Raw genomic sequence first — 16231 nt, 5'->3', positions numbered from 1 at the left:
TTTGGTTGTTGTTGGTTATGTTGGTTTGGATTAGATGAGATATTTTGTTGTTGAAGAAGTCAGCAAAGTCATCGCTTCCATGTTTGGTACATGGGATCTTGGGTGGTTTTAGTAAGTTTCTGAACTATTGAGAATAACATTCTGGGGTTATGATGAAATTTGGAGATTTTGTTGGAGAAGAATTCTTTCTTTGTATTATTGATGATATTTTTATATTGTGCCAAGTGGCTCTGATAAATATTTAGTGTGGTTGTATTTTTGTTTTTTCTCCATTCTCTCTCTTTTTTCCTGAGTATATGTTTGGCAGTTCTGATATTATCATTATACCACTGGTTGTTGTGTTTGGATTGTTGTTTTGTCTTTGTAATAATGGGATTGATGCTGTCTGCTACTAGTTTTGTGATATTTAGCCATGATGTTGTTGCATCCTCGGAGTTAGATAGATTTAAGTTGATTAATTCGGCTTGAAGAGTTCTTTGTAGAAGTTCAGTGTTGAACGGAGGACAGTAAGATATTTTGTTTGGAATGATTTGAGGTGCTTTAAGGTTGAAGTTGATAGATAAGTTGGCTTGGATTAGGTGGTGGTCAGACCAAGGTATCTCTATGGTTTGAGTAGTATTTGATTGCCAGACTTCAGTGTTGATAAAGATAAGGTTGATGGTGTGACCTGCTTTATGAGTTGGAGATTGGATTATTTGCTTTAGGTTTAGTGTTGATAGTGCATCGGTGATAGTTTGGCAGGTTTTTGAGTGGTTGGGTAAGTTGAAGTGTATGTTAAAGTCACCAAGGATGATGATGGGTTTGTTCAGAGATATGTTATTCATGATATATTCAATTAGTGGGGAGCAGTTTTTTCGAGAGCTCCTGGAGGACAGTAAATGAGGCAGATCTGTAGTTTTGGCGAATCAAATAAAGATATTTCGAATGGTGGAGATATGTTTGAGGGACAAAGGGTCAGTTGAAGGTTTTTTTTTTTTTTTGAGATAAGCATTAAACTACCTCCTTTTTTATTTTTTCTGGGAATTGAAGAGGTGTTGTATTCCTGGTTGGACAGTTGGTTAATTAGTATGGAATCTGTGTTTTTGAGCCAGGTTTCTGTTATTGCGATGAAATCTGGTTTGGAGTCAATGAGTAGGTCATTGAACAGAGGAATTTTTTTTTATTATTGAACAGGCATTGACAAGTATGAATGAGAGTAGAATATAGCTTGAGAATTGGATATGTGTGTTTTTGTTGTTTACTGGTTGCTTCAGTTTGTAGAGAGGTTTAGAGGCTAGGTGCTTCTTTTGTGCTGAAAGGTTAATTAGAGGGTGTGGGTTGTTTGTTAGGAGGTGGGATTTTGTTAGTCCTATTCATATCTTCTGTTTGAGCTTCCTTTAGTTTGTAAGGAGATTATGAGTGATATTTGTGAGTACAGTTGGTAGAGGACAGTAATTGGTTGTATATCATGAGGGTTTTTTCTTCAGTGTTGTGAGAGGTAGGGAGAGAGAAAAATAAAATTAGGAAGGAGGAAAACTGGAGGGTGTGCTGAATGGGCTGTGCGAAGGGATGCGCAAAGGGGCCTGCTCCTTTGGTGCACGTCGCACGGTGCCTGGGGTGAGTGAGTATTTGAAATACACTCACCCGGCCCCTCCTCTGATGTCAGGGAGCTGTGCAAGACTCGGATCTGCTGGTGCAGCTTTGTGACAGGCTCCTCCGAGGGCCAGACTAGGGCCCTGCTTTGCCGGATGCAGGCGCGATCGGGGGGGGGGGGGGGGGGGGGGGTGCTTCGTTGGCCCTCCTTGTCATTGGTGGGGGCAGTCGGCCAGTCGGGTCGTCCTTGGAGTAGGCCCCTGTGGAGTCAGACATCGGTGGATGGAGAGAGGCTCCCGGCAGTGCTGCAGAAGTCCCTGAGAACTGGTAAATGCAGGACTGTGTTTAACGGTCTCCTGGTGATGAATCACTCGTAGATGTTGGTTGACACTCTTGAGGTCCAGGACTGGACAAAAGGAACCTTCCTTCTTGGATACGATGAAATAGAAGGAATAACACCCCATATTTTCCTAGGATGCAGGTACTAGGATCATAGCCCTCATCCTAAGAACCCTTAAAAGGGTATTTCTCCACTGCCTGCTTCTTGTGTTGGGAGTGGCAACGAGATATGATTATGTCCTGAGGAGTGCTGTGAAATTCCAGAGCATATCCTTCTTGTATGACCTCCAATACCCATTTGTCTGAAGTGATCTTGACCCACTGTTGGTAGAAGAGGGACAGTCAACCCTCTATCTCCTTGTTCTGAGGGTGGGTTGGCAAGACTTCGCTGGGGGGGGGGGGGGGGAGTGTGTGTCAGGATAAACCTGAACCTGACCCTCTCTTGGGCTACCAACTCTGACAAGACTAAGACCTCCCAAAGAGCCAAGACCTCTGAAATGTCGGGTTTCTGTAGGGGCGAAAGTGTTGGGAGCCCCTGGATCAACCGCACATGGGCGAGGGGCACTGCACTGCTTTCTCTTATTTTCTGGTAGCTGGGGTACTGGAGATTTGTCCCATTTACTGGCCAGATTTTTCAATTTGCTTCCGAAGAGGAGTGATCCTTTAAAGGGCATCTTTGTGAGATTTGCCTTGGAGGTTGTATCTGCTGACCAATTCCACAATCATACCTGTCTTCTGGCCGCCACCACTGAGGCCACTCCTCTGGTCAAGGTATGGACTTGGTCCGAGCCCAAGTCAGCTGAAAAGGCGGCAGCAGGTACCATAACCGCTCTGGAATTTGCCCCCGAGTCATCCACCTCCCGAGAGAGGAGTAGGCATGAATGAGCTACCAGGGCACAAGAAGAAGCAATCTGCAAGGTCATTGCTATTGCATCAAAGGCCTGGTTTAAGGACGGACTCCATCCGCCTATCATGCACATCCTTTGAGGTGGCTCCTTTCTCCACTAGGATAGTTTGCTTAGTAATGGCACAGATAAGTACATCCACTTCAGGGAAATGCAAACATTCTGTTGCTGCTGGATCCAGTGAATATAGAGCTTCTAACGCTCGTCCACCTTTAAAACTTACTTCTGGGGCATTCCATTCCGGGTCAAATCCAGGATGGTTTCCAGTAAGTAGTAAGAGGCTTTCCATAGGGAAATCAAATGGGATTCTTCTTTGGTTTCATCATAGAGTCTGCGCCCCAGGAACTCCTAGCATCTTCAGGGTGTGGGAAACCATTCGTCTCTATGGAAAAATCTTAACATGGTCCGATGTGGTTCTAAACGGGGCAGGGGGGGGGGTGTTCCCCATCTTTCAAGAAATCTGGATCTTCTTCTTCATCTGTGTCGTCCGGGTCCCTGCCAGGGACACCCTTGGTGAGTCGAGGCACGCCTCGAGGTCTGCCACTAGGACTGGGAGAGGGAGGGCTTACCATCTGAGGCTCCATCCGGAAAGGGACAAGTGAGGTAGCAGACTGAGTCTGTACAAAGGCTTGAGGGCCTTGAAAGAATTCCATACAAGAGAAGGCAGCCGGGTCCATGCTTAGCCCAGGAGGTACTGGGGTAGGTGTTGCTAAATTTCTCTTTCCCATGGATGACCCACAGTCCTCGGGTTACTCAGATCCAGGGTACTTTCTTGTTAAGGCTATGGTTGACCCATCCTCTGAATGGGAGGAGCTGGGCTTAGCAAAGTCTGAAGAGGCCAACTTTCCCTGGGCTTCCTCACAGTGCTGACCGAAGCAAGAATCCAGGTCAGACTATGCAGCCCTAATATGACAAGCAGTGCAGAGAGAAAGGCGCTAATGTTTCTTTGCTGCCGGAGATATTGGCGATGGTAACTGCGTGTTAAGACTGCTTGTGTTTAAAATTTTATGCGCACAGATTTCGGGCGCATGCACAGCCTGTGTGCCCGGCTTTACTTGTATTCTGTGTCTAGTAAGTTGTACGCATAGGTATGCACACAACATTATGCACACAGCGTGCCCACAGAGCAGACATGCACTGCACATACCAAAGCTCTATGGTGGGCAAATCAGGCACAAAAATGCACGCAAGATAGAGCTGCTGCAGCCTACCACGCAATGTGCTGACCAAGCCTAAAGCAGGGCCTAGCCCACTGGGAGGCTGCTCAACCCACTTGGGAAGCCCACTTCACCTTACCCCCAACAGGATCGGGAATGACGTTGGTATGGCATGCCAAGCAAGGAGACCGGAAGAATGCTTACCAAAATCCCTCCAATGTCTCTGAATTGGGAGGAAATCCTTTTTTTTTTTTTTAAAACTTACTTGGACTCAGCCCTTACTGGCTAAGTACAGAGATGGACTCCGGCTGTGGGGGAGAGGACTTTGGCCATCACTGCTGCGCTCAGCTTCTTGCACCTGCTGCCTTTCAGCTGCTGTAGCAGCAAAGTCCACACTGGGAACCAGCTACCGGACCAAGGTACACCTCTGAGGGATCTCAGAAATCACCTCAGGAATTCTCAACTGGGGGAGGGACCATTAGGTATCACCACAGGAAAGCGGAGCTCAATCTTTTCTCCAATTTAAAAGTAGAATTTCTTCTTTCAAAAGGTACAGCGATCCCTATAGGGAAAGCATGTCTGTATCTGCTGGAGTCGGAGAAATACTGAAGGGCAGAGGTCACTACAGGGGTGTATCTAGGGTAAAGTCAGTTTTGAAACCTGACTCCATTTCCATCTTCTAACAGGGGAGCAAAAACCCATTGGTCCTGAGTCCATCTGGCTACAAGCTAGGAAAGGAATAATTTTTTATATTACTATATTGTATGTACATACATAGTAGAAATTGGGTAAGGTGATTAGTGCATATGTGTATTATCTGAGATTCTTACATATATATATATATGTATACATACAGATTTGTAATAAAATTGAGAAAATTGTGGCATTAGCTGCCTTACATAAGAACATAAGACTTGCATACTGGGTCAGACCAATGATCCATCAACCCCAGTAGCCTGTTTTCAACAATGGCCAATCCAGGTCACAAGTACCTACCTTAAATGAGTGAAGCTCTAAAACAATGTATTGAAAATGTATTGAAAATTTCTTGAGCCTGCCCAGCTCTAACTTACTCTTTGTCCCTCACTATCCAGATGGGGTTAGCCTCCTTTGCCTGCTGTATGTATTTTCCAGGCTGCTACTGCAGCCAAGCCTCAGGAAAACATTTTTTTTTTTAGCATGGTTCTCTCCTCTGTGCTGCTGCTTAGAGCAGAAGTCCTTTAGCACAAGTCTCTGCTCTGTGCAGACACTTAAAGGTGAATTTTCAAAATATAACATGCATAAAAATGAACATATAAGCACATAAGTAGCCTCTACTCGTGTACTCCCTATTTTATAAAAATAGAAAATATGCACACATATCTGCAGTATGAAAAAGGGTGGTCTAGGGGCATTCCAAGGAGGGAATGCTGGTTAATCTATATCAGGCAGACTAAGGATGAGATCCGTTTGAGAATTATAGAACATCAGAGTAGCATATGTTTACAGAAAGAGAATGTCCCTTCAGCAGAGCATTGGGAGGAGCGACAGTGGAAATTCTGCAATTTTTTGAGTGACCCAGATTATGACACTGGAAGATGATGTCTCCCAGGGGTTATTGCAATGTGAATGGAGGTTCATTTTTCAATGGAATACAATTAGTCCCTAGAGGGCTTAATGAGGATGTAGAATGGTCAGCCTTTCTATAAATGGGCTTTTGAAAACTGCTACGATATAAGCTTTTGTGTGTGTAAATCCTTTAGAAAATTACCCCCTAAATCTACCATGCATATTTCTACATACTATAACATTTAATTTAATATTCTCTTATACATAAGGCTAACAGAGAAAAAGGTGCTTTTTGCCTCAAGATGATTACATATTATGAAACAGCCAATGCTGATTGAATCAATGTTTGGAATGATTACGCCTTGTTTATTCTATTAGCCTTGTTTACTCTATTAGCCTTATGTATAAGTGAGTATTAAGTAAAATGTGATAGCATGTGGAAATGTATGATTATAGATTTATTTTCTATTTTTTATTTTAAATCATTTAAGAATTTATAGTGATCTGAATGCTAACTGGCTTCTTTTCATCCATTTCCATGATTTCATCCTTTTTTCTCTGAAAACAGTTACTATCATCAATGTTCTTTCATTCTGTGCTTAATGTTCAAATATGCCTGCTCCAGTGCAAAGTAGTGTGGTACTATATCCTGAAATGCATCATAGGAGTTTATAGCTGCTAGAAGCCGAGAAGCTCAGTTTCCTGGCACTGCTTCACTGCTGCTTAGGTCTGTTAAACTTGTCTTTGCAAATAGGGGAGTTTCCAAGAGATTGAAGAGCAAATTGTAGTCTCATCCTACAAAAGGTTCATGGAAAATATAGGTTACTACAGACCCATCTGTCTAACTTTGATAGTGAGCAATGTTATGGAAACATGACTAAAGAATAAGATAGTACAGTATATTGAAATGAACAGATTACCAGACCCCAGACCAGCGTTTGCCAAACTTCTCCAGGAGGCACACCTATCCAGTGGGATTTTCAGGCTTGCTACACTGAATATGCACGAGACAGATTTGCATACTCTAGGTCTCCAATGTATACAAATCTATCTCATTCATACTCATTATGGACATCCTGAAAACCCAACTGGTTAGGTGTACCTCCAGGAGAGGGCTGGGAAACACTACCCTAGATAAAAGTTTCATAATACCACATTTGTCAAACAAACCTAATATATTACTTTGACAATGTGACGTGGCTGTTGCCTATCTGGGCTTTGATAAAAGCCTGCTCCTTGATTCCCCCCTTGCCCCAGTTGAATTCTACGATGCAATATATAATTTACAGACCTCTCTGCCACTATACAAGGATATCAGGAATATATTGAGATGTTCATTATAGAATTTAAGTTCAAAGTTAAATGATGACTATCTAACTAATCATGTTATTTCTTTATAGTGAGCTGGAATGTGAAATTAAATTAGATCATATTTTTACTGGTAAGAAAGCAATGTACCACCTTCTGGGAACTTTTTCTTCCTTTGACCTGATTGTTTGGCCTCCGGAACCATAGGCCTGTTCTTTTATTGAGTGGAGCAACTCCATTTATAAACAATTTTTATATTAGCACACACTATCTAATCAAACTTATTACATTAAATCCTTCCAGTAACAAATATACACACATTTTGAGCTCCCTAAATGTCCAGTCATGTATTTATTACCATGGTCCAGTTTAGATATAGCTGCCTATAACTACAGAAAAATAATTTAGGTTAACAATTACACATGATTAATCTTACCAGGGGTCCTCAGCACCTAGTTTTTCTTTGGTTGTAAAAAGTTCAATGCAATCTTTTAGTTTCACAAAGGGCTTTTTCTGAGGTTTATATTCCACGCTTTCATGCTTTTCAAAATCCTAAAAAATAGTATTTTTTTCAGTTAAATGAACAAATGAAACAAAACACATTTTCAAGATATTTTTACTACAAATACCAGCCCAAAATTCCTGTAATGTGGATAACGTGCTCCTATCAAAAAATATAGTTTTGAATATTTTAAAGTTCTCATAATTTTACCCAATTTCATAAACATTAACATTTATTTTTTGTAAGATAATGAAAACTTCAGTTGGTACTTAAAAAATAAACACAAAACTTGTTAGTGCCACTTTATCACTAAGCTTTCTTCACAAAACATTTAACTTATTCTCTGAGAGTTTAGGCTCTGGCAAATTTTTAAAAAGTATAAGAAACCCAAGCCTCTACTGTGTATCCCCTTACAACAAACAATAAAACGAGGGATCAGAAACTAGTTTCCAAACTCTGGTGTCCGGTACTGCTTTTGTGGGTAATAACCACCTTTTAGGCTATAACTCAGACTGTGCATTAGTGCCATTTTTGCTTTATATGCAGTTGTACATTTTTAATATGTTTTCATATTTTTAAAATATTTTTTATGCAAATAAAACTTTCATAACTATGTGTTGATCAATCATTCAAATGCCACAACTCCCCCGATGTAAGCTTGCTCAACTCTTTGCAACAACAAAAATCATTAGACTTATCTTGCTCAATGCTATAAAGGACTGTCGTTCCTATCAAGAAATTCTTGGATATAGTTGAAACTCATGCCCGCCTCATGTACAGCTGCATATAAAGCAAAATCTGTACTAATGCACAGTCTGAGTTATAACCTAAAAGGTGATTTATACCCACAAAAGCAGTTCTGGACACCAGAGTTTGGAAACTTGTTTCTGACTCCCCGTTTTGTTTGTTGAAATTTAGAAAAAGAACAAGCATCTGTCAGCATAGTTTGATTATCAAAGCCAAAAAGGCATCTTTCAAAAAATGGAAAGCAGAACCTAATGAAATTAGGAATGCCAATAAGCACTGCCAAATTAGATGTAAAATGTTAATAAAGCAGACCAAGAGAGAACCTGAGGAGGGGCTTGCCAAAGAGCAAAAGGTAATACAATTTTTTCAGGTACATTAAAAACAAGAAACCTGCAAGAGAGCCATTTAGGCCATTAGAGAACTGGGAGGTAAAAGGGGTGCTCAGGGAGGATAAGGCTATAGCTGAAAAACTAAATGAATTCTTTGCTTCAGTTTTTATTAAGCAGGATGTTGGCAAGATCCTGAACCATTCTTTATAGGTTATTATTTAGAGAAACTGAATCAAATCAATGTGAATCTCAAAGAAATGCTAGAGCAAACTGACAAACTAAATTGTAGCAAATCACAGGACCTGATGGTATTAACCCCAGCGTTCTAAAGGAACTCAAATATGAAATTGCAGAATTACTACTGATGCTCTAACTTATCATTCAAATGTAATGCCAATGTTCATGAGGGCTCCAGAAGTGACCCAAATAACTGCAAAACTATGAGCATGGCAGAAGCTATTAAGAACAAAATTACTGGTCATACCTATACATTAAGAGCTAGCATGAATTTAGCAAAGAAAGGCCATGCCTTTTGGAAGGTGAGAATACGTATGTGGATAAAGATGAGCCAATTGACAGTGTATTTGGATTTTCAGAAGGCATTTGATAAAGTTTCTCATGAGAGACTCCTCAGAAAACTAAAAGGTTGGGGATACAAGGCAGTCTTATTGTGGATTGGTAACTGGTTCAAAGGCAGGATGCAAACAATATGACTAATATGGTCAGTTTTTCCAGTGGAGAAAGGTAGATAATAGTGTGCTCTAGGGATCTGTGTTTATCTTATTTATTAATGATATCGAAAACAAGTGAAGTGATTAGACTTGCAGATGAGACAAAAATATTCAAAATATTTAACATCCTAAGGAACTGCAGAAAGACTTTGCAAGACTGAGAACCTCGGCATCTAAATGGCAGATGAAATTTAATGTGGATTAGTGCAAAGTGATGCAAATAAGGAAAAATAATTCAATCTATATTTATTTACTTAGACATTTTATATACCGTCGTTCCAAGTGAAGATCACAACGGTTTTCAAAAGTAACATTCTTAGTTATAAATCAACAAATAATGACAGGTTATAGAGGTAGTACTCATGAACAGGCATTAACCTCTATCTAATGACATGTTCCAGTACATGTTCACTAAAGATCTAGGACATATATGTACCCAGTGCTGGATCCCGAATTAGGAGTAATCACTCAAGAACTGAATCTTGGCATCAATGTGAACAATACATTAAAATCCTCAGCTCAGTGTGCTGTGGTGGTTAAAAAAGCATATAAAATGTTAGGAATTATTAGAAAGGAATGGAGAATACAAAAGAAAATATCATAATGGGGACTGGAGGAGAGAGAGAGAGGAGACTCCGAGTCGATCCGGAAGCGTAATTTTGATCTGCTCCAACAGGGCTTCAGCTGCAGACAGCCAGTGCCCTGACATCATCCCGGGACTTCAGAGGGGCCTTTTAAGCGGCTCTGCAGCGGCGTACAGACTGGGACTGAAGGAGAGAAAGAGGTGAGAGGAGGCTCCGAGCCGATCCGGGAGTGTAATTTTGATCTGCTCCAACAGGGCTTGAACCATGGACAGCCAGTGCCCTGACGTCATCATCCTGGGACATCAGAGGGGCCTTTTAAGTGGCCCTGCAGCGGGGCGCAGCCGCCGCGTCGCCAAAGGGGCGCGCGGCTTTGTCCAGTTCGGACAACTGACTGTTCCTGCTATTTATCTCGAAGTCTCCTCCAAGAAAGTCCCTCTCTCTCCCTTTATTATTTCCACTGGGCATTAACTCGCTGAAGCGCATGGGGAAGAAGAGAAAAGGGACTGTTCGTGTTTTCCCTTCCAATCTCTTCAGTGTCCCAGCCTACTATCGACGGGTTCTTGCACCCTTTGGGGACCAGCACACTTCAGGGATGCCTCAGGCTGGCATGGGGGCTATTGCACCCTCTACCTCGGGGAATTCCACCTCCCTTAGCCTTGACGCCCACCTGCCACCTAAATTGGACTCTGCACTTTTAGCAGGCTCATAGAAGAACCACCTACAGCCTAATAGTGTTTTAGAGGTTTCTCCTGTGGTGGAGGGAACCTGCGATATTGAACTCTCAGGCAATGATAGATGTCTCTAATCCTCTGATGATACCTGCTTCCAGAGTTTTTCCAAATTCTTCTGAGATATCAGTCCAGATTACCATGAAAACACTTTGGACAGCTATTAAGGGACTAGAAAGTTCTCTTGGGACCAAAATCGAAAATATTTCTAAGGCTGTTGGTTCTATTCAACCTCAGGTTTTGGGGCATGATACAGTTTTTAAGAATAATACAGAACGTTTTCTAAATTGGAATAGAAATGTGAAACAGGAGAAATGTGATTTAGCTCTGATTAAAGGTGAAGAATTTAATCAATGTAGGTTGGAAATCCTAGAAAATAATTCAAGGAGATTGAATTCAAGAATTCTAAATTTTCCTAAGTCATCTAGTATTTCACCTATTGAAATGCTTAGGAAATTCTATGTGAAGGTACTCAAGGTATCACAAGATACTATTTCTCCTATTACCAAGGCCTTTTATATTGCCTCTAGATCTGTTGAACCTTTGAATAATCCTCCCATACAACCTAATGTATTAGATAACTTAACTGCTTTGCTTCAGGATTCCCAAGTTGATATTGAGTGCTGTGCCACCTTATTGGTGGTATTTGCCTTGGAACCCGATAGAATTTGGACCATGAAAATGATTTTTTGTGCCTCAGATAAAAGGTTTTATGGCCAACAGCTTGCAATATTTCCAGACTTAGCAAAAATCATCCAGACGAGACAGTCTTTATAGAAAAAAAACAGCGAGTGCTAGATATAGGTGCTACATTTCTTCTTCAGTATCCGTGTAAATGTTTAGTTAAACTAGGTTCCCTTAAATACCGTACTTTTCGCTCCATAAGATGCACCTGACCATAAGACGAACCTAGGATTCAGAGTGGAAAAATTAAAAAAAAAAAAAAATGGTGTGCTAAACCGGCTCTGTTCCCGGGCATCTGTGCATCTTATGGAGCAAATTAGGGGAGGGAATAACATTTTTTTTCCCCCATTCCCCATCTCAACCCTTTAAATTTAATTAACTACAACCCCCCACCTTCCTGACCCCCCCCAAGACTTGCCAAAAGTCCCTGGTGGTCCAGCGGGCGTCCGGGAGCGATCTCCTGCACTCAGGCCGTTGGCCACCAGTATTCAAAATGGCGCCGAAAGCCTTTGCCCTTACTATGTCACAGGGGCTACCGGTGCCATTGGTTGGCCCCTGTCACTTGATAGGAGCACAAGACGGAAAACAGAGGAGAGGATAGAGTCAGAGGGAGGTTGTGACCTGCGACAAGCTAAGGAGCTGGCATAGGTGTGACTATGTGACATGGCACCCAGGATTTTCTCCAATTGATTGGGGGATTGGAGGGGGTACCATTCCCCCTTGTGCTGGAGTGGAGGAGTTGCCTAGTGGTTATAGCTGTGGGCTATATGGCTAAGGGAGGAGGAATAGCCTAGTGGTTAGAGCAGTGGGCTACGAACCAGGAGACCAGGGTTCGAGTCCCACTGTCGTTCCTTGTGATCTTGGGCAAGTCACTCCATTGCCTCTGGGGATAGGGAAATACCTACAGTACCTGAATGTAAACCGATGTGATATCTCAGATCAAATGTCGGTATATAAAAATAAATAAATAAAATAAATAAGTGAACTTGGGGAAACCAGCAGCTAATCCCTGGGAGTGAGCAACAAGGAATGGAAAAATTACTTACCTGATAATTTCGTTTTCCTTGGTGTAGACAGATGGACTCAGGACCAATGGGTATATAGTGTACTCCTGATAGCAGTTGGGAGACGGAGTCAGATTTCAAGCTGGCGTCAGCCTATATATACCCGTGCAGGAAGCTTAGCTCTTCAGTATTCTCCTCGAAAAGCAATGGTGGATATATGTGTGTCTTATTAACTTGAATAACTTGATTAACTAGGACTGGTTCAACTGATTTCCAAATTGGAGACCGCCAGTGCACTCAACCGAAAAACGCCGACACCAGCAACTATGGGTGTCTTGAATTAGGGGTAATACCTGGCTTACCCGTGCTTGTCTTGCTCTCGGGGATTGTCACTCGAGGTGTCCCGAATTTGGGGCAGCCATGGGCGGGATGCTGAGTCCTTCTGTCTACACTAAGGAAAACGAAATTATCAAGTAAGTAATTTCTCCATTTCCTAGCGTGTAGCAGATGGACTCAGGACCAATGGGATGTACAAAAGCTACTCCCCAAATGGGTGGGAGGCTGCCCGTTGCCCACTTAGTACTGCCCTTGCAAATGTGCCCTCCCGGGCCTGGACATCCAGGCGGTAGAACCTGGAGAAGGTATGTATGGAGGACCACGTCGCCGCCCGACAGATCTCGGTGGTTGACAGCATCTTGGTTTCTGCTCAGGACACTGCCTGGGCCCTTGTAGAATGGGCCTTGACTTGTAGAGGCGAAGGCTTCCCTGCCTCTACGTAGGCCGCCTTGATTACTTCTTTGATCCAGCGGGCTATGGTTGCCTGCGAGGCCACTTCCCCTTATTTCTTCCCACTGTGAAGGAAGAATAGGTGGTCCGTCTTTCGTACGGATTCCGATCTTTCCAGGTATCGGACTAGGAGTCTGCTGACGTTTAGGTGGCGAAGATGACGCGAGTCTTCCGAGTCTTTATGTTCGTCTGGAGATGGTAGAGATATGGTTTGGTTAAAATGAAATTAAGAAACTACCTTCGGAAGAAAAGAGGGGACCATGCGTAGTTGTATGGATCCCGATGTGAACCTGAGGAATGGTTCATGACAGGATAGGGCTTGAAGCTCGGAGATGCGACAGGCTGAACATATTGCCACTAGGAAGGCAGTCTTCAAGGTCAGTAACTTCAGTGACAGACCGCGAGTAGGTCTGAAGGAAGCTCCTGCTAGGAAGTCTAGTACTAGATTGAGATTCCATAGAGGCACCAGCCACTTTAAGGGTGGTCGGATTTGTTTGACCCCTCTCAGGAAGCGGGAAACATCTGGATGGGTTGATAGACTGATACCGTCCACTTTGGCTCTGACGCAGGCCAGCGCAGCCACCTGAACCTTGAGGGAGTTGAGAGACAACCCCTTCTTCAAGCCGTCCTGCAGAAATTCCAGGATCATTGGGATTTTGACCGTCCGTGGAAGGATCTCGCGGTCCTCATATCAGGCTTCGAATAGTCTCCATATTCGTATGTAAGCTAGAGACGTGGAAAACTTGCGTGCTCGGAGCAATGTGTCAATCACTGCCTTAGAGTATCTACTCTTCTTCAGGTGAGTCCTCTCAATGGCCAGACCGTAAGAGAGAATCGCGTTGGGTCTTCATGGAGGATCGGTCCTTGCCGGAGAAGGTCCCTGTATGGAGGAAGGCACAGGGGGTTCTCTGCAAGAAGTCTTCGCATGTCTGCGTACCATGGCCTTATTGGCCAGTCCGGGGCCACTAGAAGTACTAGCCCCCTGTGGTGTTCTATCTTACGGATGATCCTGCCCAGTAGTGGCCATGGGGGAAAGGCGTACAGCAGGACTTCCTGTGGCCAGGTCTGGTCGAGGGCGTTGTTTCCCCGGGATTGTGGTTCTCGGCTGCGGCTGAAGAAATTGGGAACTTGGGCATTGGACCGGATTGCCAGGAGATCAATGGCTGGGGTTCCCCAGCTGTTTACTATCAACTGGAAGGCTGTGGTCAACAGCGTCCATTCCCCTGGGTCTAGGTTCTCTCTGCTGAGGTAGTCCGCAGTGACGTTGTCTTTTCCCGCGATGTGGGCGGCTGAGATCCCTTGCAGGTTTGCTTCCGTCCACGCCATTAGGGGATCTATTTCCAGGGACACCGGTTGGCTTCTGGTTCCTCCCTGGCGGTTGATGTAGGAAATTGTTGTGGCGTTGACCGACATGACTCAGAAATTCGCCCTGGAATTTGTGACTGAATTGCAGGCAGGCAAGTCTGACAACTCGAGCTTCCAGTCGGTTTATGTTCCATCCCGCCTCTTCCTTTTCCCATTGCCCCTGGGCCGTCAGTTCCTGGCAGTGGGCTCCCCACCCTCGCAGGCTCGCATCCGTGGTGAGCAAGATCCAGGTTGATGGGGATAGTCTTACTCCCTTGCTCAGATGGTAGCTACCATTGGAGCTGGGTCCGAACCTCTGCCGATAGCTGGAGGCGAATGGAGTAGTTCTGGGACATCGGGTTCCATCATGACAGTATGGAACGTTGTAGTGGGCGCATGTGGGTCCTTGCCGATGGGACGAATTCTAGGGTTGATGTCATGAGACCGAGAACTTGGAGGTAATCCCATACCATGGGGCAAGCATAGTTCAACAGTTTTTGCAATTGGTCCATCAGTTTCCTTCTCCTTGTCGGGGGAAGAACAACCCTGTCTTGTTTGGTGTCGAACCGCACTCCCAGGTACTCTAGCGATTGGGAGGGCTGCAGGCAGCTCTTGGTTGTGTTGACGACCCACCCGAGATTCTGCAATAGATTCTTGACACTGGTGGTCGCCTAGAAACTTCCCCCTGGAGATTTTGCCCTGATCAGCCAATCGTCCAGATACGGATGTACAAGGATTCCTTCTTTCCTCAGTGTCGCTGCCACTACCACCATGATTTTGGTTAACGTCCGAGGAGCAGTAGCTAGTCTGAAGGGTAGCGCCCGGAACTGGTAATGATGGTCCAGTATCGCAAAGTGTAGGAAGCGCTGGTGGTCGTGGTGGACCGGTATGTGGAGATAGGCTTCATCCAGATCCAGTGAAGTCAGGAATTCTCCCGGTTGTACTGCCCTTATGACTGAGCATAGGGTTTCCATGCAGACGTGCGGCACCCTCAGGTAGTGATTGATGGTCTTGAGGTCCAGGATAGGCCGGAACATTCCCTCCTTCTTGGGGACGATAAAATAGCTGGAATAGTGACCAGTATTTTGTTGGTGCATGGGCACCGAGGTTATTGCCTTTAGGCTGAGTAGTTTTGTCAGTGTGGTTTCCACTGCAGTCCTCTTGGAGGGGGAGTGGCACGGTGATCTCACAAATTTGTCTGGAGGGATGCTGTGGAAGTCCAGATGATGGTTAGGACCCACTTGTCTGACGTTTTCTCAACCCATCTTTGGTAGAAGAGGGTAAGTCTGCCCCCTATGGCTTCTTCCTGTGGATGGGTCTGTTGATTCTCATTGTGGGTTGCGGCTGGTGCCTGTACCTGAGCCGGCTCCCCTCTTGTGTTTGTTACGAAAGTTCTGGGCCCTGCCTGCGGGGCGAGGTGCTTGGTATGTGTTTTTGTATGGTCTAAAATGCTGGGCTCCTCTGCCCTTGGTTCTTCGGGGAGAGAAGCGCTGGGTTCTTTTGTTCCTGTCCTCCGGTAACTGAGGTACTGGGGATTCGCCCCATTTGTTGGCTAACTTCTCCAGTTCGCTTCCGAACAGGAGGGATCCTTTAAAAGGCATTCTCGTGAGTTTCGTCTTGGAGGTCGCGTCGGCTGACCAATTTTCCCTCTCCTCCCGCAGCCAGAGACCATCCGGTACGAGACCAGGAAGTGCCGAGACAAGGTAAGGTAGAAACCTTTCTTAAACTCTCCGGTCTCCGAGGCTCGGTTAGCCGCTCAGATCGTCCTTTCAGAATCTGTTAAATTGGGTTGAGCATCCCCGTCCGGGCTAGACCCCGATCCGGTGCAAGGGTCCACACACGTGGAGACCCTCCGGGAGGGGGGGGGGGGGGGTCGCCATCTTGCCCACGTGGTCATCGGTGCCATTTCCCCCCCTTGATCACCATATTGTACGCACAACTGAGCTGTGCGCACAGCGGCGCA

The 16231-nt window shown here is 44.5% G+C and overlaps 1 protein-coding gene across 6 annotated transcripts in view; it reads right to left on the bottom strand.

Annotated features, from left to right (window-relative positions):
• Positions 1-16231, bottom strand: part of USP15 (ubiquitin specific peptidase 15) — a 401393-nt gene that overhangs the window by 47723 nt on the left and 337439 nt on the right. For all 6 annotated transcript variants that reach the window (XR_003858618.1, XM_029615760.1, XM_029615761.1 and 3 more), the window contains one exon: positions 7266-7381. Coding sequence is in view for 5 of the 6 variants with exons in the window: in XM_029615760.1 (XP_029471620.1) it covers positions 7266-7381 (116 nt within the window). In the remaining variant the exon portion in view is untranslated. The remainder of the gene's footprint in view (positions 1-7265; positions 7382-16231) is intronic.

Source organism: Rhinatrema bivittatum, chromosome 9 (genome assembly GCF_901001135.1).
Source record: "Rhinatrema bivittatum chromosome 9, aRhiBiv1.1, whole genome shotgun sequence".
NCBI classification, from domain to species: Eukaryota; Metazoa; Chordata; class Amphibia; order Gymnophiona; family Rhinatrematidae; genus Rhinatrema; species Rhinatrema bivittatum.
This window is presented reverse-complemented; position numbering and strand designations above follow the sequence as displayed.